This window comes from Solea solea, chromosome 4, assembly GCF_958295425.1.
Source record: "Solea solea chromosome 4, fSolSol10.1, whole genome shotgun sequence".
Lineage (NCBI taxonomy): Eukaryota > Metazoa > Chordata > Actinopteri > Pleuronectiformes > Soleidae > Solea > Solea solea.
In genome coordinates, this window is record NC_081137.1 from 3000080 (window position 1) to 3025601 (window position 25522).

The 25522-nt window shown below is 40.6% G+C and overlaps 1 protein-coding gene across 6 annotated transcripts in view; it reads right to left on the reverse strand.

Moving 5' to 3' along the window:
- myo7ab (myosin VIIAb) overlaps window positions 1-25522 on the reverse strand; it is a 43264-nt gene that overhangs the window by 11926 nt on the left and 5816 nt on the right. For 2 of the 6 annotated variants that reach the window (XM_058628175.1, XM_058628176.1), the window contains 21 exons: window positions 25359-25480; window positions 11634-11776; window positions 11419-11532; window positions 10333-10486; window positions 10178-10254; window positions 9967-10086; window positions 9457-9599; window positions 9159-9369; window positions 8944-9079; window positions 7835-7941; window positions 7008-7049; window positions 6243-6380; window positions 5869-6027; window positions 5643-5735; window positions 5437-5531; window positions 4341-4425; window positions 4026-4244; window positions 2830-3147; window positions 2534-2743; window positions 2259-2435; window positions 1787-1876 (listed from right to left, as the gene is read on the reverse strand). In XM_058628175.1, the coding sequence (XP_058484158.1) occupies window positions 1787-1876; window positions 2259-2435; window positions 2534-2743; window positions 2830-3147; window positions 4026-4244; window positions 4341-4425; window positions 5437-5531; window positions 5643-5735; window positions 5869-6027; window positions 6243-6380; window positions 7008-7049; window positions 7835-7941; window positions 8944-9079; window positions 9159-9369; window positions 9457-9599; window positions 9967-10086; window positions 10178-10254; window positions 10333-10486; window positions 11419-11532; window positions 11634-11776; window positions 25359-25480 (2953 nt within the window). Of the gene's footprint in view, window positions 1-1786; window positions 1877-2258; window positions 2436-2533; window positions 2744-2829; window positions 3148-4025; window positions 4245-4340; window positions 4426-5436; window positions 5532-5642; window positions 5736-5868; window positions 6028-6242; window positions 6381-7007; window positions 7050-7834; window positions 7942-8943; window positions 9080-9158; window positions 9370-9456; window positions 9600-9966; window positions 10087-10177; window positions 10255-10332; window positions 10487-11418; window positions 11533-11633; window positions 11777-12241; window positions 14418-25358; window positions 25481-25522 lie in introns of those variants that run through there. The other 4 variants (XM_058628178.1, XM_058628177.1, XM_058628179.1 and 1 more) reach the window with 3 other exon arrangements.

Genomic DNA, 25522 nt, shown 5'->3' on the forward strand with positions numbered 1-25522 from the left:
CCTTGAATTTACCACAGGTGGACTCTAATGACGCTGCAGAAACATCTCAAGGATGATCAGTGGAAACAGAATGCACCTGAGCTCAAGTGGCAAAGCTTCATGGCAAAGGCTGTGAATACTTATGATACTACGTGATTTCTCACAGGTTTTATTTTTAAATAAATTTGCAAAAACGTTTTTCACGTTGTCATTATGGGGTGTTGTGTGTAGAACTTAATCCATTTTGGAATAAGGCTGAAAAAGTGAAGCGCTGTGAATACTTTCCGGATGCACTGTATTTAAAGGTAGATTATAGTCATTTTTATGATACATTAGTCTCATAATGTGTCACGGAGATTAAAAGGTCCAGTGTGTAAAATTTAAAGGTGACATTGAATGCTTGTATCGCACATATATGTTAGTTATGGAGGTCTACTTACATATATTAACTTGTTTTCATGGTTAAAAACCTCCTAGTCGCTGCAAACGAGCCGATCAAAATATCTCCTCACTGACGCTCTCGTCAGCTGCGCTGTTTCAGACCAAAACCACACCCCCAGAACGTGGACTGTGTTGTGATTGGCCAGCCAACGAGAGCTTTCCCACTGTCCTGTGATTGGCCAGGTACCTGGAAGTGACGTAATTGGTAGGCCAGCTCTCAGATACACAGCTCCCCCTCTGGCACGGTGGATGCTCTGCATCTCAGCAGCTACAACGAGAGTAGTTCTTCTTCTTCTGCGGTTGAATGTACGCAACCGGATGTGCCCGGACTAGTGCCCGCACCAGGAGGCGCTACGGTGGTGAGAGGAGTGGTGAGGATTTCTGATGACGACATCAGCATAGGGAAGTGCCGATCCGCTTCGCAGAGCCCAGGAAAACAATACAACACTATTTTCTCAGCAGTGGCTGAACTGTTTGTTCTGAAACTTTAGGGTTTCATAAACGAGGTAATGGCGCAGATACACACACAAACGCAGCGTTAATTGGAGCATCCGGTCTATGTCGCCTTTAAGACAGTTTATTGGCAGTAACTGAATATACTATGAACAGTTGTTTGTATAAGCGTTTATCACTTGAGAATAGAAGATATAAAGGTTTAGGCAGTTTTTAAGTTCTAAGACAAGGGCCACAGACCCTCATGTGTCTACGGCAGCCTGAATGCACAAACCACTGTTTGTGTTTTGAAGAAGCTTACAGCACAAACGAGGAAGAACGGCGTGATTTTTGGTATGCAAAGGCCACCGTACTTCCCTGACGTGCTTGGAACTGGGAGGAGTTGGTGTCCTCCATTTGAAGCAATATGCACTAGTAGATGTTACAAATTCTTACAAATCAGACCTTTAATGATGAATATGATGACTAAAATACTGGGTTCAATGACATATTCAAAACTTGAAATTGTCATTTGTAGGTCTGTTGCTCCACCCACCAGCAATCACCAGTGAGCTGCAGCTTTGGGTTAAAAAAATACTGAATATTAAAACACACTGGTGTTGTAAAGTGGTAGATGATGGATGGATGGATGATACCGGAAAGTGGAGAAATAGAGCTTTGCACCCATATACTTGTCATTACAGTAGCACTCAGGACTTCCGTGCAACGACCGTCCGATCAAAGACACGATTCACACGTCGTGCGGCTGTGACGTCAGCTTATTATGAAATAATAATAATAATAGTTATCTATGAAAATCAGGGGCAGAAGCACTCACTCATTGAACATTTTGTAGACACTTCTACAGCCATGAAATCAAAATTAAATCCAGGCAGCCTGAATATCATGATGGTCGTAAGAGGGCAAATCTCACCTCCTCTGCGATCTTTGATTTCCTCTTCAGTGTGAGAGACACGAGTTTGTGTCTGACGCTGTTTCTCTTCTGAGTGTCTATGGAGCTGTTCTGTAGACACAAACAGAGGATTATTATTATTATTATTATTATTGTTCACTTTCCTTCACAATTGACCAGAGCAGCACTTCCCTCATGTGGACCAAAGGCCAACCAGCAGATGACATGAACATTTTCTGCTCCTGCACTAAACTAAGCTCATTTTGGACCAACATTTTAATGCCTTCAGTTAAATGTTTCAAAAGGATATCACTCCCAACCCCATATGTGCATTATTTGAAAGGCGACGCTTGTGTAGTCATAGCAATCACTTCCATGACTGCAAGACGTCTGATTCTTCTCTCCAGGAAGAAACTCACACCTCTCAACTGAGGAGACAGGATGAATTTACTGCAATCCTGAACAACTGAAAATCATCATCAGCTGGTCTCACCTCTCCCTCCACCTGCAGCTCCTGCAGTTCCCTCTTGTACGTCCTCTTGCCGAGGGTTTCGTAGATCTTGGTCATGACGGGGATCTTTTCGCTGCCGTCGTTAATCACCATCGGGCACTTTGGCTCCGAGAGGTCGCCCATGAACCTCAACACGGTGATCCACACGGCTAACGCAGCCTGGCAGAGCGGAGAGGGGAACAAATGTGCTCGTGTGAGCGTCACCAAAACCCTGTGACAGGATCTGAAGACGTCTGGTTAACTCATATGTGTCTCACCAGCTGATCTCCTTCATCCTCGTGGAACAGCAGAGGTTGTTTCAGTGGTCGTCTGATGTACGTGTGCGTGGAAACTCCTTGGAAGTACGTCGCCGCAAACTTGGAGAACTTGTACTCGGACAAATCCTCCTCTTCCTCGTCAGGTAACGGCAGAGCTTCGTGTACGACCTCTTCTTCAGCTTCGACACCACTGGGAAGCTTCTCCAAGTCCTGAGCAGAACAAGAAGTATAATATTTTGATACTTCAGAGTTGGATAAACTTTTCTATTGGACACCAACAAGTGTAAAAAACAAACCTCAAATCCAGCTGGTGCTCGTCCGTCCTGGTTGGGTAACGGCCCCGAGTTCCCCAGGAACCCAAACATACGGTCGACCATGTCCGAGTGATCGACGGGCTGCTCCTTGTCCCTCTCCATCTGCTCCAGCAGCTCCTTCTTCCTCCTCGTCTCCTCCTTCTCCTCCCTCTCCCTCTCCTCTCGCTGCTGGGCCAGTTGGACCAGCCGCTCCTGGTGATTCCTCTCGGCCTCGGCCTTGGCTAGTCGCGCTGTCATCTGGTTTCGCAGCTGCTCCTCCTCGGCCAAGCGCTGGCGCTCGGCTTCCAGGCGACGCTGCAGCTGTGAGGAGAAGGTCAGAGAGGAGTTTCACAGAGGCAGGGAGGACATGTTCTACTCTTCAGCTCTTGTCTGTTAAAAACCTTATTTTAAACATTAAAAGTTATCAAAAAAACATGCTATTTTGTAATGAAATCTTATACAATAAATTATCCTTTAATCTGAATACAACCAAAAGTACTTTTAGATTTAGAAGTATTTAGAGGATAAATTAAGACAAAATCTAAATGAATAAAAATCATGAAAGAATAACACTCGTTCATTACTTGTCAGTGTAACTCAGAACAAACTGAGATTAAACAAACATTTACAAAGCAAATCATTTATTTAACAACATCGATCATAACAGGAAAAGTGAAGAAAATGAGAAATGGTGCGACACATTCACAAAGAGCTCATGAACATATTTCATGAAAGAAAGCTTAAACAAAGTCATGAAAGGAAGGATGTCACAGCTTAAATTATCAAAAAAAAAACACACAGATGGAACAATATAACTATTGATTATTGAAAAAACTATTAGAAGTAAAAATACTTCTTATTTATACTTTATCCAACCTCTGACATTTCTGGCAAAATACTCAAAATACAGATTAAACAGATTACAGATTCTGTATTTCGCTTAAAATCCAGCAGTTTTTACTAAATGAAACCAGAAAACAATAAGTTATAAAGTGGTTAAAGTGTTGTTAAGGTGATGAAACTGACACTTAAAAAGGTTAAAATAATATCAGATTTAAAAAAAAAAAAAGCCACAGCCCAAGGAAGAAGACGTCAACAAAACCCCCCCCACAGTGTCTCCGCCTTCAGCACCAGCGCTCTTCTCTCTGTGGTGTGAGGACATGATAGATGTAGCAGTAGTAAATGTAGGAGTTGTTTACCTCCGCTCTGAGCCTCTGGCAGAGGCGCCTGGCTATCATGCCCCTGGTGTAGGCCTGGATGGTCAACACGGCACGCAGACGCCGCCAAAACGTCTGCCGGACGAGGAAACCGCGGCAGCGGCCCTGCATGAGAGTCACGCACAGGCGCGTCCTCTGGTAGCTCCTGTATTGCTTCCTGGACCTGTAGACGGCCTGGAGGCGCCGGAAACCACACTGCATCTGAGACGTGAGGACGGAAACAGAGGTGTGAGGTGTTTGAAGGTTCTATGAGAGGAACAAAACGACAAGATGGAGAATAATGTAAATCACACTCACAAGTCGGTATTCTTTCCTGCACCGATATCCTCTCCAGACCTTCTGGATAACAGTCGCAGCACGTCTCAGTCTGAGGAAGTTGTTCCTGTAGAAGAGTCATGACGGGGAAGATGAATTAGATTTGAGAGAAAAGCATAGTAACACCATTATCACCCTAACCCTTTTTTACAGGAGGCAAATTTATTTACAATATGCTCTTTTATCATCCTCCTCTTTCTCACATATGTCACACACTGGTATAGTGAGATTAGATTAAGATGGAGTGAGAGATAAGGTGATTGGCTTCATTTTCTACGCACTACGGTCAAAATTCCTCCGCTCCACTCTGAATCTCACACTCTGGTATATGATAGAGTAGAAGAGTATTTCTGATTTTCCTCCAAGTACCACCAGTGGAAGCTCACGCGCCACAGTTTGAGGACTGTGGTGTTAGAAAGTGGTGGCTGCAAACATCTGAATAAAAGGCATGTCTAAAAAATGATGACTTGATAAAACACCAGAGTCGTACTTATCATAACTCCTCCGCAAACACTGTAATGATATAAAAACCCTCACTGAGTTTTATTAACAGTTCACTATTCAAAATCCCTTAAAGGTGAAGGAAATGAACAAAAGAACAGAAAGAGGAGGAGACACCTGCTGTGAGGCTGCAGTACCACTGATAGAGACAGAGGGAGACAGAGAGCAGGACTGCAGCTAAACCAGCTCTGTGTTTGTGTACCGTATGATGTTAAACTGTGACCAAAATGGTGAAAATAAGAATTCTCTATAAGAGCGTTTACATTAATATTCTGCACAAACAGCTGTTGTGGTCCCCACTAAAGTGTATATGTCTGCGTGTGTGTGTTTGGCTCCTCCATTGCCTCGGGGCAGAAAATCTTCCTGAATTTGACATGATTGAACCTAATTTTCAAAAGCATTCAAATTTGACACATTTTCACAAGTCAGACAAGATGATTTTCATTGCTTTACATGCACTTCCATCAAATATGCCCCTGAAATCCTATTAATGCGATTGTTTTACTTTGTCTTCATTTTGACGTTTCACGACTTAAAGGCTCATTAGGTTTGTGCGTGTGTGTAAAAAGTCCCTGACCTCTCTTTAAGTCCTCGCACAGACTTCTGTATGAGGATGACTTTGTCTGTGAGGCCTTTGTCTCGCTCCACCTCCAGCTGCATGTCGTGATGGTCCTGACAAAAATAACAACAATCATGATTTTAAAGATGAATATGAATTTATTTAAATATCCAAAACAACTATTTTCCTTTTTTTTTTAGAGGCCAGTGAGTAAAATGAAGCACCTTTAGGAAAATCTTGGTCTTTCCGATTTGCCAGTCGTCAAGGTTCCCGAGGCGGGCCTGAACAATCTGCTGACACGTTCCTCTCAGATCCTCCTGTAAGAAGAGAAAACAACAACACAATTATGTTTTCAAAATGCATCAAAACCAGGTAAATTTGCAGTATTTTACAAACTAATTTCTATTTATGGATGTATGGATGTATCATTTATGGGTGAATAATGTTGACCTGTTTGTGAGCAGGTTTGACTCCGGGCATGAGGACTCTGTAACGGTCCACAAACTCGGCAAAGGTGTATCTGATGGGGTAACCGGCCCGACGTATCCGGATGGTCTCCATCATGCCGGAGTAACGCAGCTGACGAATACAGAGCTCTCTGTCGAATAACTGAGGAAAAAAACAAAACACAAAACACAGCAGGAAAATAAACTTCAGCATTAAAATTAGAAGTGATATATCTGAATGTCACAGGGCAGACTGTAGTTTCTGTGAAAAGCAGCATCACAGTAGTAAAAAGTTGACTCTTTTTCTTCACGTAAACATTTTAACAGACTAAATTAAAAAAAAGGATCTGAGCCCACACACACTCAAACTGGACTCACCATTGGCTTTTTGAACTCGTTGGGTTTTATGCAGCGCACAAAGAACGGCTGACACACACTCAGCGTCCTCATCAGCATCTCCAGAGAACGTTTGAACTGACTGCTGAGAGTGGGAGAGCGCTTCCTCGTCTCAACGCCCTGAAAACACACACACACACACACACCAAAGCATAGTTCACTGTTATGTTATATGTTTTGCATACATGTACATTCAGTTTACCACCTTTATGACAACTTTACACACGACTGCTACATGTCCTGTGATTGGCTGATGACCTGAGCAGGTAATATATTATTTTACAACTTCTTCTGCCACTGTTTGTCCATTAACTTGTACTGGTTTATATTTTTTATATATTTTTTAAAATATTAAATGTTTTTTCACTGTTTAAATGATTTGAAAACTTCTTCAGCAACACATTTTCAGCTTGGAGCTTGTGTTCCCATTTGGTAAATTAGACTAAGGCAGAGAGGTGAACATCAAAGTGACTTTGCAGTTTATTGTTCCTTAAATATAAGGTCAAATTAAAATTTAACAAAAGTGTCTCTTTAATTTCAGCTACAACAAAGAATGGAGCAAAGAGAAAAGCTTGAAGGAGAAATCGGTGATGCTGCTGCTGCTGCTGCTGCTGCTGCTGCAGGTGAAGGTGGAACCACATTGTGAATTTTCGTGTTTTATCTCGGTAAAAAACACGTACACAAACACACACACACACACACACACACACAGTTTGAGTGACCACGTGGCAGGAGGCTGTTGATTACCTTTGGAACAGGAGTGCTGGGCTGCTGATAACCACACAGAAACTGATGTGAGATGAAAAGACAGAGGAAAGAGAAGAGGAAGAGCAGAGTGAGAGGAAGGTGTGACGTTAGTGGAAGCCAAAGCTGTGAGGGAGATGAAGGCTGAGGCAGAGGTGTACGAATGTTTATGGACTTGTTTTTAATGAGCATTTAAAATGAAAAGTAACACTGAAGATGAGGGCGAAAATAGAAAGGATGATGAAGAATATATATATTTACGTGAACCATGAATCCAACATTTGTCGTCTAACACAGTGTTTCCAAACCTGGTCCTCAGGGAACACTGCCCTGCATGTTTTAAATGTTAGATGTTCCCCTGCTCCAACACACTTGATTCAGATGAACAGCTCGTTACCAGGCTTCTGCAGAGCTTGTTGACGAGCTGACCATCTGAATCAGGTCCAGGGTTGGGAAACACTGGTCTAACTTCCCAAACCGTTCCGTTTGCTAATCAAAATACACACTTAAGAGTAGGATGGAGGTTGTACGGCACCCCCCAGTGGCCAAAGTCATTACTACAAAAACAAAGAAAACTTCTGGGAGAGAATTTTTTTCCTAAACCCCCTGAAAGTTTCTCTTTGAAAGCTGATCTTTTACATCATTTATTTTATGATATAAATCTAGGGCCACATGAAAACCTATCACTGTGTCACAACTGGCCCGTGAGCCAGACTTTGAATACACCTGTGCTAAGGGGAGTGTGATCATATTACACCTCTAGAGAACATCTTTGAACTCACAATCAAAGGTAAAGAACATGAGTCTGTGTCAGCTTTGTTTGCTCTCACCATGGCAACGTCCGCCTGGAAGATCTGCTTGATGAACTTGTTCTTGGACGAGTGGACGAGCTGGATGATGTCCGTGTGGAGGCTGTCTCGGTTTTTCTCCAGGAATCCTGCAGGAGGAAGTTAAAGCGACACAATGTAGGATTTCAACCTTCAAATATTGTCTCCAAGATTATTTTCATGGTAAAAACTGACAGCAGGTCGAATATCAACTCTGTCAAAGCTTGAAAGAACATCAATCTCCTACTTTATGGCATGCCTCATGCTTTTTTTTGTCCAGACAAAAGAGAAAACTTAAATATCGGTGCTTTTTAGTTGTGGGTGGCACTTTATTATCGCTGTAAACTTGATTTATACTCGAACAAATATGTTCTTAACTGAACAGTTAATTGTGTTTGGTCTATAAAATTCCAAAAAAGATAAATTGTCTCAGGGATATTTCAGACTCCTGAGCTGCTGAATCCAGTGAATTGATTATTTTTGATAGATTTTCATCCAGTTGACAGATAATTCAACAAAGAGCTTCAAATTTAATGGTGTGTGGGAGAGACAGAAGAGTAAGACAGAAATTTGACAGGATCAGAATGAGTCAGTAGACACTATTATGGTGAGGGAGGACAAATAAAAATGTTTTCTCCCACTTCTCATAAAAATCGTGCTGAAATAAAGTAAAAACAAAAAAAAACTGTAATGACAGTGAAAAAGTACATGAGTAACCGCCTTAAAAGTCTTACTTTAATGCTTTTATTTTACACCAATATCAAAACAATCTTTAATCATATCTTTCATAAATCTTTTTACCCCTTACTGTACCTGTATATAACGGTTTGTTTCAACTGTTCAGTAATCCTAATCTACACTTTTTCATACTTTATTATCAGGTGATAATATATTCTCTTATATCTTATGTTCCTGTTTGTATCTTAGTATTTTAATGTTAATTCTATTTCCATTATTTATTTGTGTTTACATATTCTTACTTTTTTGTTCTCTAATCTATCCGTACTCGTCTCCATCTGACACAGGTGTGTCAGATGATCTCATACACTCACAGGTGTATGAGATCAGTGAGAGGAGGATGTTAATGAGATTAAAAGAAAAACAGAACACACCTCTGGTCTCGTAGTGAACCACGCCGGCAAAGTGTTGGATCCCAAACTGTGTTTCATAGCTGTTTTTAGGAGGAATGTAGTTGGAGTTGAGCCTGTGCTGTGAGTTGAGCTTGTAGAGCATCGTAGCATCTGTTCCCTGACCAAAGAAATAGAAAAATAAATCAATAGAGTTGATTTTAAGGCCCAAAAAAGAAAAAGCATGTACTCGTTTGTACCTTAGGAAACTTGCTCTCCTCGTCAATGAGTGAGATGATGTTCATGGGTTTGTTGGCGATCATGTCCAACGCGTCCTGGTTGTCCGTGAACTCGATGTGCTGCCAGCTGATGTCCTCCAGGTTGTACTCCTCCTGCTCCAGTTTGAAGACGTGGCGGACGAAGAACTGCTGCAGGTTCTCGTTGGCGAAGTTGATGCACAGCTGTTCGAAGCTACATGGAAAGAAAAAAAAAATCAAGAAACACAAAAACGCAGCCGATTCTGCTTCCAATCAAACCACTGCAGTAAATGTGAATCACCTGTTGACGATGAAGTTCTCAAAGCCAAAGATGTCGAGTAAGCCGATGGATCTGCGCACGATGTTTCTCTCGCAGGAAGGAGGTCTGTAGATGGCGGCGTTTATCTTATCCACAATCCAGACAAACAGCCTCCCGTAGATTCCCTGAAAAACCAAACTCCAACACTGATCTTCCATCTTTTACATTTGAAAAACAAATAAAAAGTATTTCAACTACACTTTTCTCAAGCAGTGATGCTGTTGGTGCAGGTATACAAAATAGGTTTTAATTAAATGGCCTACTAATCTCTGGAGATTCTTAATTTGGAGATTTCTATAAGTAATACCATGAATGTAGAGGAAAGAACTGCACTAAGAGACCATAAAAACAGATTATAAAGAGGATGTTTCTGTAAGTTCTGGAGACATTTCTAAATATTAAACACTTGATATATACACTAAACACTTTTAATGATAGATTTTGATTCGAAACCTAATTTTCAGGGACTTTGAGGTGTTTTGAGATCAGCACCTTAACAAAGGCGTCCCTGACATCGATGCCCTGTTCCACGCTGAGAGGCATGGCGACGCTTTCACCTCGAGTGATCAGGGTGCGTGTGGTCAAACACACCATCACGTCCTTTGGCTCCACCTACAAACAAAAAGGAGGAGACCAGCCTTTTTTTTTCTCCAGCCTTTTAATTAAGATGAATTAAATATCACGTGCACACACACACACACACCTCCATGAGAGAGGCAGCAGTGACCAGGTCAGGAGATCTCGCCACCACACAGGCGTCCAGGTTGTCATACGTACGAGCTGAAGGACACAAAGTGAAAATCTTGATCAGTCCAGCAATGACGACAGTGACAGGGTAGAGTGTGCGGTGTGACTTGCCCTCGAATCGCAGGTTTCCCATGTGCAGGATGGCAGCCAGCAGCTTGGAAATCTCCCAGTTCTCTGTCTCTGTGAACATGAGGACCTTCATGGCCGACAGGATGCTGGAGTAATCTCTCAGGTCGTCTCGACCGTCACACTCCGTACAGTTTCCCTGGAAGGTTAAATACACCGAGAACATATATTTTACCAACATAAAACCAGAGCATACTGTTTCAAAACATCATATGAATATCACTGTTATAAAGCTGAAATTAATGGTTGATGGAAGTATTTTTATTTAATATTTATTATGCCAAAAAGCTTTTCTTAGTGGGTTCAAGCCCCTCAGATGTGTTTGCTGCTCTTTACAACATCAAACTAAACTATTAAAATACTGAATCTTTCTGTTTTTACAGTATTACAAATAAAAAAAAAATCAATGACTTTAAAAGGAATTATTAGTTGCAACTGTGTGTTGATTGTTTTTTGCGAATTAGACTGACTCATCGCTGCACACTGTGGTCGACAGGAACACAAACACCCACACCATTTCTGTCATTTCTACCAATTTCCTTTGTTGTATTTTGAAAAATGTCTCTTCTAATATATTTTAGAAAGCAGTAGGTGCCGTGTCACCTATTCAAACTTATTCAAAAGTGGCCAAATGTAAGAAATGTATAGCATTAAGTCATAAAATGACCATGATATATCATTAGAAGTCAAGGAAACGTTAAACTGAAATGCTGGCAATAATGAATGTCACTCAAATCTTCCTGATTAATTCTTGGTGAACTGTAACCATTTATAAAATCCAACTATCGTGATTAATTTTGAATTATTGCAAAGAAAAAGAGTAAAATTCACCCTAAACTGTGCGTTGTGTTCTGTGAAATGGTTCTTAACAGAAACATGAGATCAATCACCTATCACTTTCTACTTATCCCTTATTTTTTACACGTCATACATCTTAAATAAATAAATAATTAAAAAACAACAACATTTAAATTCACACCATTTTACTCAATGTTTCACAAAAAGAACTTGAAATTATTAATGTGTATTACCATACATTATAAAATGTCTTTCACACAGATTTAAACTGACCATAGTGAGGTAGGCGTAATCTGTGGCGAGGCCCAGTCCCAGCTTGGCTTTCATTTCTGGAGACATGCCCTTCAACATACAGTAGAAGATGTGGTAGTTCCTCTCATCTGGAGCCTGGAGGAGAACCGGAGAGAGGGAAGAATGAGAGACCACTCCTTCAGAAATTAAATAAATAAGAGTCATAAATATTGTGTTTTTAATGAGTGACGTGTCACCTGTCGACACACTCGAGACTTCTCCAGCAGGTACTGCTCGATCATGGCTCCTTCGATGGCTCCTCTCTTGTTGAAGTGGATGTCGACGTATTTCCCGAAGCGACTGGAGTTGTCGTTTCGAATCGTCTTGGCGTTGCCAAAGGCTGAAAATGATAAAAGAAGAAGGTGCAGGAAGCAGGGAAACAGTGGAGTCACATCACATGAAACCTCGGGCCCTTTTCTCACTGCAGACGAGGAAAAGCACAGCTGTAACTCATTAAATGTATGATGGCTGAGTTCCATTTAGCTGCCTCATTTTCAGGGAGCGTGCTGGTTCACTGTACTTGCTCTACACACATGCAAAGTACGGCTACTGCCTGTAGAAACAGGCGACTAATTATTTAAACAATTTACAAACATTTGAGGGTTGTGAGCATCAGGGCAAATAGCGCAATCCCTCAGAAGATGACTTGAATCTCTGAGGTTGTAGGTTCAATTCTCACAATAAGGTGAATTTCACACAGTTTTAAATCTTCAGACCAAAAAACAGAACTTAAAACACAGAGAAAAGTTAATCAAGCAGCTCGTAAGTATAGCGTGTGCAGTAACAATAGGACTTGAGTTCAAACCTTACGATGAAGTGAAGTCTTTGAGTTCAAGATTCAGTGTAAACAGTTGAAAGTTCTAAGAAAACCTTAGAGTGATTATCTTAAATCCTGAGATAGTGGGTTGAGTTTTTGAAAGACTCAAAAGAATTTTAAAAACTGTAACCGAGACAAGAAAGTTAAGTACGCCATGGAATTCAGAGGTAGATCATCAGCACAAATGGCTCAGTCCATCAGATGTTGACTTGTAGCCTATCTCTGAGAGAAAAGTTCATATCTTAAAATGAAGTGAATTTTGCACAAATTTAATCTTCAGACCAAAAAAAAACAGAACTTAAAACAACAAGAAATGGTTATTATCTCTTCCAGCAGGTGGCAGCATTTCCTATAGGTGGTGGGGTTTTTCTTCTCGGTTTTAGCAAAAATGTTTTTTAATAACAACAATTTCAGCTGCTACTTTTCTTTTGTCCAGCGAGGACATGAACGTTGATTAATCACAGGTGGAGCTGCTCCTGCACAAAAACACACTGATTTAAAAGCCTTTGTGTACTTTCCATGACTTGGTACATTCCACTCCTCCCCTCTGTGTCGATCTATTTGGAATGTTCCACTTCCGGAGCTTCTTCCAAGCGGAGACAGGAACAACAAGAGGACGAGGAGCAGCGTTGACGAACATGTGGACAACCGTGTGGTAACTGCTAATTAAAAATGACCCACACATTTCTTAGCTGTTCTGTTGACGCTCTGTTCACACCTGCTGTTAACATCCGACCTGAGCGATCCGATCACAGGTGTTCAGATAACACCTGCTACTGCTAATGTGACGTCACTGCTCCGCAGTAAACACACGTTCAAATATGAACGTTCCTAGTATAGTGTGTCATCAAAAACGTTAAAATAAAAATTGTCCAAACATGACATCAACAAAAAATGTCAATAAAATGAGTATCTAGTGTGGCAAGAAGGGGGCTGGAAAAAAGTTGCTAATGTGACGTCACTGCTCCGCAGCAAACACACGATCATCGTCTAAACATGTACGTGTTTTTAAAAAAAAAAACTGACTTAGTGTCAAATACGTCATTATATAGTTTGACGTGAACAACTGCCTTCATACTGTCAAAGACTGTCCAAATATGAACTGTCCAAAATGTCCTAGAATAATATGTCAACAAAAAGTTAAAATATGAACTGAGTAAAAGTGTACTTTATATATGTATAGTATTTAGTAAACCGTCCAATTATAAACCGTCAAAAATGTAAAAACATGTCCAAATATAGTATGTCAACATAAACTGTCCAAATATAAACTGTAAAAAATCTCAAACAATGTCCTAGTATGTCAACAAAAAATGTCAATAACTGTTAAGAATGAGTATCTAGTCTGGCCAGTAGGGGGCAGGTTAAGTAACAAAAAAGGAGCAGTGGTTTAGCAGAATTTCAAAATAAAAGTGTCCTTGTTGACATAGACCAATATAATTGACAATAAAAACGTTTTAATGTATTTTACTCACATTTATTCACTCATTTACTGTAATGACCACATTTGAACACTTAAAAACACTAAACTAGATACTACTTTGTCTCATCATGTCTCATACATACAGGTCACCAGCAAAGTAATAAGTTGCAGCTTTGGGTCAGAAATGAATGTCATCAAACGTAAAAAGCCTCACTACGACTCTCAGAAATGTCTCAAACAGAGGAGAAGAGAAACAAGGATCAGGAGTTGAGATCAGAGTGAGTTAATGTCTGAACCTGGGTTTGAACCGAGATACACGTCCTAAATACCTGGCACAGTCAGATTAAGTCAGTAAGTAGTTGTTACATGGTTAGATCTCGTAGGGAGCAAACACTAGCACTAGCAGTAATAAAATTGCCAGATTCACCATCAATGTCACTCAAATCTTCCTGATTAATTCTTGGTGAACTGTAACCACTTGACCTACAAACAGCTGCAGTTAAAGGCACAGTTTGTGTGTTTTCAAGCATGGTTAAATGAGGTCATTATCATCACAGTTTAGGGCAATAAGAAAAAAACAAACAAGCCATGATTTGACAGTGAAGAGTAACAAGAGCCTTTCAGCAGTGCTGTCACTAAATACATCAGAATCCTCTGTTAAATATTGAGATTTTACAGATGTTTTCAGGATTTTTAAACTCTTTGTAACTGATCTACATCTTTGTTTGGACCAGGACCAGGACCATGAGCCGGCAGGAGCAGGAGGACCTGGAGGAGGACGCGGAGGAGCAGCGGCGACAGGTGTGTGGTAGCTGCTGCTTAAAAATGATCCACACATGTATTGGATGTTCTGTTGACGCTCTGTTCACACCTGCTGTTAACATCCGACCTAAGTGATCCCATCACAGGTGTTCAGATTACACCTGCTACTGCTAATGCTAATGTGACGTCACTGCTCCATATGCAAACACACACCTTTGATTTCATGTCTCTTCACATACAAATGATGTCGTTTCTGTTTGAAAGACAAAAAATCCAGGAAATGTTAATGTTATTCATTTCAAACCAGGAAATGATGATTCTCAAACGTGTTTTTATTATTGTCCACAAACCAAAAATTATTTAGTTTTAATTATTTCTTTGTTATAAGGAACAAAGAAACTGGAAAATGTTCAACATTTGTAATAAAAAAACCCAATTCATCAATTCAAGTATTTGACCATTCATTGAGTAATCATTTAATAATGCAATAATCGTTGCATCCCTACTTGTTTTATATATATTTTTAAAAATCATCAGAGACACCATGATACGATTTAACGCAATATTTGCCAAATAATATATTGCGATACACTGACACAACAGTGCTCGTGAAAGTGAGCACTTGGCACCATCTAGTGGACTTAAATGTTCACTCATTTAGTTATTTTTAATGCTAAAAAACAAAAAAGTTTGATGTTTATTTGTAACATCTGTTCAAAAAATATACGCTAAAAAAATTAATACTTATAATATTGCCACACAAACGCCATATTTCACTGTATTTGTCCCCCCCACCACCACCACTACTAATAATACACTCAAACAGCTTCACATCCTGTGTGCAACCATAGCAACCACAACAACATTAGCTGGACGTAAACTTGCACTATTGTATAGACGCACTTTTGGCGCCGCTTTCACGTCAGACACACTGGAGACGCATCGGAGACTCGTTGCATTCACACTTCTGTTCAGTGTTGTCACAATGTGTCTGCGACCACCTCCCGTAGTGCTTTGGCAGATCAGATAACAATCTAAACATTTTCTGTTTTTATTGCTCCATAGAACAAAGAAGTCATTCAAACTCAATCATTTTTGCTTTGAAGACAAAACAACACATTTCACAACATCATCATTTACACCTTTAAAAAAACCCTCATCAACATTTTTGCACATTTTATGGACCAAACCATGACTCTTTCACCTGTCATTGCATCACCTCACACGGACGACGTTAACAGCACTTGTCAACAGAGCCTCTGTTTAATGTGTGCACATGATTTGTTCCATTGTTAACAGGTGAAAACTATGGACCAGTCAAAGTGGCAAAATTCAATCAATAAATACACCATTAAAATAATGACTCATATGTGCCATTCATTCAAATTGGAATGAAATACATACACGTCTTATTAAATGTGCCATTCATTCATTCAAATACTCAATTCATTTGATGACAACATATAGAATGACTTGACTATTGAATAGACAAGTCATTCTATATGTTTTTTTTTCATCAAATGAATTGTTTTTAATGAATTAATGGCACATTTAATAAGACGTGTATATATTTCATTCCAAATTGAATGAATGACATATTTGAGTCATTATTTAATTGTGTATTTATTGATTGATTTTGACCATTTGACTCCTCCACACTTTTCACCTGTTAACAATGGAACAAGGCATGTGCACACATTAATCACACAGAAGTCTAATTCATGTGTTTATCATTTTTAAGCAGCAGCTACTGGACACCTGGACCCCAACTGTGTGGTCAACAGTCCAGAGAGTGGACCCCTGTCAATTTTTTTTATGGGATTTCTTTGGAATTTTTTGGGAAAAAATGTGAAATAAAATGGTATAACCCCCTGCTGTCATCTGTGCAGGGGGCCGGGGGAGCACAGCCCAGCCCCGGCCCCAGTTTGGCCCCGGCGCCGGGGCCAAGTGTTCGGAGCATGCTGGATTTGAACCAGCCACAGCCGGACTGGCACAACCTCCTCGCGGTTGCGAACCAACCCACCACGCCACAAACCCTTTGGAGGTTTGGGACGGAGCTCCGGGCGTTTTTGAGTCTTCACTTTGGCTGTGGAACCTTAAACGTATAAAGGAATTGAACCGTCAACATCAGGACTCAAAGGCAGCTCTCTAACCAGCTGAGCTATCTGTCCACACTGTTTCTCAGGTTTTCTCACATCAGTTCACTCTCTGCGCTGAAAATTGTGCTTAAAAAGTCACTTGGTCTAAGATTTGAACCCCTGACCTCAGGAACTCTAGTCTTTGATTTAATCACGTGAGCTATTTGTCTTGGCTTGGTAGCTTTTGAACGTTGGAAGTATTTCAATAACAGATTGCCCGTGACTTCACAGGCCTCAGCCTGATGAAATATTTAAGAATGTCTGTCCTACAACTTGGGCCAGATCTTTGGTGTAGTGGTTAGTGCTCTTGTCTTTGAAGCAAGAAGACCTGGGTTCGAGACCCGTTAGGAACAACTACCTTTCTGCATGCAGTTTTTCATGTTCTCCCCGTGAGTGTGGCTTTTCTCTGGGTTCTCTGGCTTCCTCCGGGTTGTCTGGCTTCCTCCCACAGTCAATCAATCATCTACCGCTTTGTCCACCACCGGAGGGACGCAATGCCAAGCTCAGCTGTCATAGGGAGATCGGCGGGGTGCACCCTGCACTGTTCGCCAGTCCGTTCAAAACATGCAACAAGCCGATAAGGTAAATTTCCACTTAAACATTGACTTCATGTAAGATTTGAACCCCTGACCATTGGAACGCCAGTCCATGTCTGAACCATGTGAGCTATTAGTCTTTGCATGGTTTTTCGCACAATTTGGAAGTTTTTCAATAACAGAACCCACGACTTCAAAAAAACGTCAGACTGGTGGAATATTTAAGAAGTTTCGTCCCACATGACGGGCCAGATCTTTGGTGTAGTGGTTAGTGCTCTTGTCTTTGAAGCAAGAAGACCTGGGTTCGAGACCCGTTAGGAACAACTACCTTTCTGCATGCAGTTTTTCATGTTCTCCCCGTGAGTGTGGCTTTTCTCTGGGTTCTCTGGCTTCCTCCGGGTTGTCTGGCTTCCTCCCACAGTCAATCAATCATTTACCGCTTTGTCCACCACCGGAGGGACGCAGTACCAAGCTCAGCTGTCATAGGGAGATCGGCGGGGTCCACCCTGCACTGTTCGCCAGTCCGTTCAAAACATGCAACAAGGCGATTAGGTAAACTTCCACTTAAACATTGACTTCATGTAAGATTCGAACCCCTGACCATAAGAACGCCCGTCCATGTCTGAACCATGTGAGCTATTAGTCTTTGTTCGCTTCTTTCACAATTTGGAAGTCTTTCAATAATAGAACCCATGACTTCAAAAAAACGTCAGACTGATGAAATATTTTACAACGTCTGTCCACAATGATTGGACAACATGGTTGGCGGAGTGGTTAGTGCTCTTACCTTTCCAGCGAGAGGATCCGGGGTCAAGTCCCACTAAGAACAAGAATCTTTGTGCATGGAGTTTTAGAGACAATGAACCTTTCAACACATTGACTCTCACACATTTACAAGTCTTTCAATAGTAGATTTCCCATGACTTCACAGACCTCAGCCTCAGTTGGTCAATTTAGAGTGACCAATTAACCTAATCCCCATATTGCAAGTTCTTGGGGGAAGCCAGAGAACCCGTAGAAAAGCCACACACACACACACTGAGAGAACATGAAAAACTCCAGAAAGATCCTTGTTCTAAATGGGTCTCGAACCCAGGACACCTTGCTTCAAAGTCAAGAGCACTAACTACTACACCAACCATGTCGTCCATCTTCGGGGACAGACGTTGTTAAATATTTCATCAGTCCGACGTTTTTTTTGAAGTCAGGTTCTATTATTGAAAGACTTCCAAATTGTGCAGAAAAGCATACAAAGACAAATAGCTCACATGGTTCAGACATGGACTGGCGTTCTTATGGTCAGGGGTTCGAATCTTACATGAAGTCAATGTTTAAGTGGTAATTTACTTCATCACTGTATTGCATGTTTTGAATGGACTGGCAAACAGTGCAGGGTGAACCCCGCCTATCACCCTATGACAGCTGAGCTTGGCAGAGCACCCCGCTCCACCCACCAGTGTAGGACAAAGTGGTACATGATTGATGGACTGTGGGAGGAAGCCAGAGAACCTGGAGAAAAGCCACACACACACAGGGAGAACATGAAAAACTCCCTGCAGAAAGATAGTTGTTCCAAATGGGTCTCGAACCCAGGTCTTCTTGTTTCAAAGGCAAGAGCACTAATCACTACACCAACTGTTTGGCCCAGTAAGGAGGACATGTATCATTAAATACTTCATCAGTCAGAGGTTTTTTTGAAGTCATGTTTGTGCTCATCTGTTATTGAAAGTCGTCCAACGTTAAAGTAGAAGAGTGTGAGGACAAATAGCTCACGTGGTTCAGAGAAAGACTGGAGCTCCTGGGGTCAGAGGTTCAAATCTTAGATGAAGCAACTTTTTAAGCCCAATATTCTACACAGAGAGTGAATAGATGTGAGAAAACCTGTAGAAGAGCGTGGACAGATAGCTCAGCTGGTTAGAGAGCTGCCTTTGAGTCCTGACGTTGACGGTTCAATTCCTTTATACGTCAAGGTTTAAGGTTCCACAGCCAAAGTGAAGACTCAAAAACGCCCGGAGCTCCGTCCCAAACCTCCAAAGGGTTTGTGGCGTGGTGGGTTGGTTCGCAACCGCGAGGAGGTTGTGCCAGTCCGGCTGTGGCTGGTTCAAATCCAGCATGCTCCGAACACTTGGCCCCGGCGCCGGGGCCAAACTGGGGCCGGGGCTGGGCTGTGCTCCCCCGGCCCCCTGCACAGATGACAGCAGGGGGTTATACCATTTTATTTCACATTTTTTCCCAAAAAATTCCAAAGAAATCCCATAAAAACACAAAAAAAAATTGACAGGGGTCCACTCTCTGGACTGTTGACCACACAGTTGGGGTCCAGGTGTCCAGTAGCTGCTGCTTAAAAATGATAAACACATGAATTAGACTTCTGTGTGATTAATGTGTGCACATGCCTTGTTCCATTGTTAACAGGTGAAAAGTGTGGAGGAGTCAAATGGTCAAAATCAATCAATAAATACACAATTAAATAATGACTCAAATATGTCATTCATTCAATTTGGAATGAAATATATACACGTCTTATTAAATGTGCCATTAATTCATTAAAAACAATTCATTTGATGAAAAAAAAACATATAGAATGACTTGTCTATTCAATAGTCAAGTCATTCTATATGTTGTCATCAAATGAATTGAGTATTTGAATGAATGAATGGCACATTTAATAAGACGTGTATGTATTTCATTCCAATTTGAATGAATGGCACATATGAGTCATTATTTTAATGGTGTATTTATTGATTGAATTTTGCCACTTTGACTGGTCCATAGTTTTCACCTGTTAACAATGGAACAAATCATGTGCACACATTAAACAGAGGCTCTGTTGACAAGTGCTGTTAACGTCGTCCGTGTGAGGTGATGCAATGACAGGTGAAAGAGTCATAAAATGTGCAAAAATGTTGATGAGGGTTTTTTTAAAGGTGTAAATGATGATGTTGTGAAATGTGTTGTTTTGTCTTCAAAGCAAAAATGATTGAGTTTGAATGACTTCTTTGTTCTATGGAGCAATAAAAACAGAAAATGTTTAGATTGTTATCTGATCTGCCAAAGCACTACGGGAGGTGGTCGCAGACACATTGTGACAACACTGAACAGAAGTGTGAATGCAACGAGTCTCCGATGCGTCTCCAGTGTGTCTGACGTGAAAGCGGCGCCAAAAGTGCGTCTATACAATAGTGCAAGTTTACGTCCAGCTAATGTTGTTGTGGTTGCTATGGTTGCACACAGGATGTGAAGCTGTTTGAGTGTATTATTAGTAGTGGTGGTGGTGGGGGGGACAAATACAGTGAAATATCACGACAGTTTGTGTGGCAATATTATATCGCTTACATTTTTTTTAGAGTATATTTTTTACTCTATTTTTACTCTTTATTTGTAACTGATGTTACAAATAAACATCAAACTTTTTTGTGGATTAGCATTAGAAATAACTAAATGAGTGAACATTTCAGTCCACTAGATGGTGCCAAAGGGTCACTTTCATTAGCACTGTTGTGTCGCAATCGCAATATAGGATTTTGCAAATATCGCAATAAATCTTATCATGGTGTCTCTGATGATTTTTTTCTTATATAAAAAAGTAGCGATGCAACAATTACTGCACGATTACTAAATGAATTGTCAAATACTGTAATAAACAATTTTTTTTAATTACAAATGTTGAACATTTTCCGGTTTACTTTGTTCCTTATAACAAAGAAATAATTAAAACTGAATAATTTTTGGTTTGTGGATAAAAAAAGACATTTGAGAATCATTAATTCCTGGTTTGAAATTAATAACATTAATATTTCCTGGATTCTCTGTCTCTCTGTAACAAACAGAAAACGACATCATTTGTATGTGAAGAGACATGAAATGAAAGGTGTGTGTTTGCATATGGAGCAGTGACGTCACATTAGGATTAGCAGTAGCAGGTGTAATCTGAACACCTGTGATGGGATCACTCAGGTCGGATGTTAACAGCAGGTGTGAACAGAGCGTCAACAGAACATCTAATACATGTGTGGATCATTTTTAAGCAGCAGTTACCACACAGCTGTCCGCGCTGCTCCTCGTCCTCCTCCAGGTCCTCCTGCCGGGTCATGGTCCTGGTCCAGGTCCTGGTCCAAACAATGCTGTAGATCAGTTACAAAGACTTTAAAAATCCAGAAAACATTTCTAAAATATCAATATTTAAGAGAAAATTCTGATGTATTGATAGCAATGATAGCAAAGCCGAAAGCCTCTTTACTCTTCACTGTCAAGTCATGGCTTGTTTGTTTTTTTCTTATTGCCCTAAATTGTGATGATAATGACCTCATTTAACCATGCTTGAAAACACATGAACTGTGCCTTTAACTGCAGCTGTTTGCAGGTCTTCAGTCTTCAGTCATGAGACATGATGAGACAAAGTAGTATCCAGTTTAAAGTGTTCAAATGTGGTCATTGCAGTAAATGAGTGAATAAATGTGAGTAAAATACTTTAAAAAAATTTTTTTGTCAATTATATTGGTCCATAACATAGCAACACGGACACTTTTATTTTGGAATTCTACTAAACCACTGCTCCTTTTTTGTTACTTAACCTGCCCCCTACCGGCCAGACTAGATATTTATTCCTAACAGTTTTAATGGTATATTAACATTTTCTGTTGACATATTTGGACATTGTTTCCATTTTAGACAGTTTATAATTGGACAGTTTACCATATTTTTTTCCATATTTCAACTTTTTGTTGACATATTATTCTAGGACATTTTGGACAGTTTTTGACAGTATGAAGGCAGTTGTTCACGTCAAACTATATGACGTATTTGACACCAAGTCAGTTTTTTGAAAACACACGTACATGTTTAGACGATGATCGCGTGTTTGCTGCGGAGCAGTGACGTCACATAAGGGGCAGCAACTTTTTTCCCACTTAACCAGCCCCCTTCTGGCCACATTAGATACTCATTCTTAACAGCTTTCATGGTCTATTGACATTTTTTGTTGATGTCATGTTTGGACAATTTTTATTTTAACGTTTTTGATGACATACTATACTAGGAAAGTTCATATTTGAACGTGTGTTTACTGTGGAGCAGTGACGTCACATTAGCAGTAGCAGGTGTTATCTGAACACCTGTGATCGGATCGCTCAGGTCGGATGTTAACAGCAGGTGTGAACAGAGCGTCAACAGAACATCTAAGAAATGTGTGCTTACTTAATTAGCAGTTACCACACGGTTGTCCACATGTTCGTCCCCGCTGCTCCTCGTCCTCTTGTTGTTCCTGTCTCCGCTTGGAAGAAGCTCCGGAAGTGGAACATTCCAAATAGATCGACACAGAGGGGAGGAGTGGAATGTACCAAGTCACGGAAAGTACACAAAGGCTTTTAAATCAGTGTGTCTTTGTGCAGGAGCAGCTCCACCTGTGATTAATCAACATTCATGTCCTCGCTGGACAAATAAAAGAAAAATGGTCCCGTTTCTTTGTCTTAAATTATCAACATTAAATGCTGTGACAATAAATTGATGTGTTTCCTTCGTGTGTTGTAGTATTACTAGGACATTTTTGACGGTTTATGCCTGGACGTTTTTTTATCGACATACTTTCCTAGGACATTTTGCCAGTTTATATCTGAACAGTTTCGTTTTTGTTGACATATTATACATGACATATCTACGTGATCAGATCACATAGAGACAGCACGAAGCAAAACATGTATTAAATGATTGAGTTGAGGATGTGTGAATACAGTCTATAATCAGGGACACATTAGAGACCATGTCCTCATATGACATGTTTTTATTTTTCAGCTCTGCTCATTTTAATTTGATTTGATCAACAAAATTAATCCCAGAGGGCAATTCTTTTCAGCAGTCCGCCAAGAACCGTACAGACTCCAATGCATACACACATACATACATACACACACAAACTGTACATACCGGTGCAGATATTTAGTCAGTGAGAGCAAGCAAGCGCATTCCTGTGTCACCTACTGAGGCTACAAAGTGTGCATAAACAATAAAAGCCCACTAATAAATAAATACATCTGGTCCCATAATGCAAGAGAGCATAAATACATAAGTATTATCGCACAAGTACATTAATAAACAACAGAGAAAAGTAAAAAAAATATATATACTATATTAATAAAATTAATTTAAAGCGCATGTCCAGATTTTTTTGGGATGACAGAGTGTGGTCATGCTGGTTCATGATGGCCTTTGCTTTTTTGACCACACGTTTATCCCAAAGGGAACGCAAGTCCTCTTGCTGCACCCCTATTATTTTGGAGCAGACAAGTTTTGTCTTTAACACACACGCTGTTGTGCCAGCAGATGAATGAGAAGGTCAGAATACTTTGAATAAAGGACTCAAGCACTGTATCTTTCCACTTACATTAAATGAGTTTAACTTCCTAAGTAGATAAATCCTCTGTTGGCCCTTTTTAACATTAGCATCTGTGTTGACATCAAAGCTTTCCTTTCTCTGCCAGTGTGAACAGATTCACTCTGACTGGTGTCGTCCTCCTCCTCACATCAGGGTCAGGGGTCACTGTCAGGACAAGATAAACAAAACTGTGAGTTGTTTAACAGCCGATGCGATAGATTTTAACAAGCTAAGCTTTATCAGTTACTGTCTATCCTTAGTTAGCTTTTCATTTACTTAGCTATATAGCCATAAAATGAAACTCCACACTAATATCTTAAGTTAGCGTTACATTACGACAGAGTATTAGGGCCACATTGAGAGAAAAAGTGGTGGGAGTGCGTGACAAAAGAACGAAAAGCGTGACTGTCACGCTCAATGTGTGAGACTTGAGAGCCCTGCGACATTATTCTCATAAATTACGACTTTATTCTCAGTCTGTGAAATAGTTTTTTCTCAATGTGGCCCTAATACTCCGTCGTATTACATGGATCCCAGTTTAAGCACATATTACGCTTCAGTAACGTTAATTTAAGTAAACAAACATACAACACGTAAACTTACTTGTTGAAATCCTTGACCAGCGCCGTGAGTTCTCTCTTCATGGATGAAGCGGAGTGTGGTGGTGGAGATTTTAAGTCGGCTCTGGCTCTGTAACATCCACAGTAGAGCTGTGATGTTGAGAGGAGTTCCGCTCTTCTTACATTCAAATCCTGAGCAACGTTCTGCTCTGAGGTTGATGCCGTGCACATTCGGGTGCTTCATTAAATCCGTCGTGTTGCTGGTCTTAGTTTACAAATATTGCGTCGTGCACTGTATTAGTATTAATTTTGTTGAAAGGGAGCCACACTGTCGACCCCTTTGTCGCGAGTCACAACACACTTAGGGTCACCTCAATGTCAATGTTTCATAGAGCTTTTGAATATTGGGCTTTTAAAATTAACTACATTGCACCTAGATCAACAATGCAGTGTTTAACATACACTTGAGTACATTTTATGCTGAAGGGTTTGAAGTTTTTTCACCTCACTAAACCTGTGAATGTTGGTTGTCACTGTTAGCACTTTGTGTTACGACCAAAGAATCACGTTTCAAAGTACAGTACTGTCGTTATCACGATGCCACGTTCTGCTTCTCCCTCGCTAGGGGGCGCCACAGTGGATGAGCCACATAAGGCCGGTTTCCATCAAGTGGAATGGTTCTGTACAGTACACCAAAATAACCGGCCCCAACTGTTCCATTCTTCGGTACCCTTCCCTTGGGGTACTAGAGTGATAGAATGTATATGGGTGGAGCTACACTGGCTCCACCCATGACAGTGAACTGATTTCTACTAAAACTTAATATAATATTATGAAGGCCCAAGCACTCACACAGTGTGCAAGGACCAACTGAAAGTTTTTGTGAGGCACTAAACGTTGGTGAAAACCGACAAAACTTGGCACAAAAATCTAAATCTACAGGCAAATGTAAATAAAAATGTTATTCAGGACACAAACATGAAATTGGCCAAATACAGATCTCTCGATACTTAATATTTTAACGTTTTTCTTCACAGCACTTTAAATTTTTATCTCTTTACAGAAAAAAACCTGAAAACTACAAAGCATGGTTGGAAATATCTCGGTGGGAACTGGACATTAGCATTACCTCGCAATAGGTGCATGGCACTTCCTCCCTGCAACAACTCGGCAGAGCTCCGTGGCCCTCGTGGCCCTCGTGGCCCTCGTGCCCCAGGCCAGCATTATCTTATCCTAATTACTTACTAATAAATACCCATTATTACTTATCCTAAAAACTAAAGCAAAGCAAAACGAAAAATCCTCATCAGTCTGACCTTCAAGGATGGGTGTGGCCTCCAGGACTTGCTGCTCGATCCACGAGTGTTGGCCGCTGATGGCTGCGAGAAACTGCAGGATCAGCTTTGTGCTTTCAGTCTTCCCAGCTCCAGACTCACCACTGTCACACAAAGACAAATATTACACACCTGTGTCCCACACA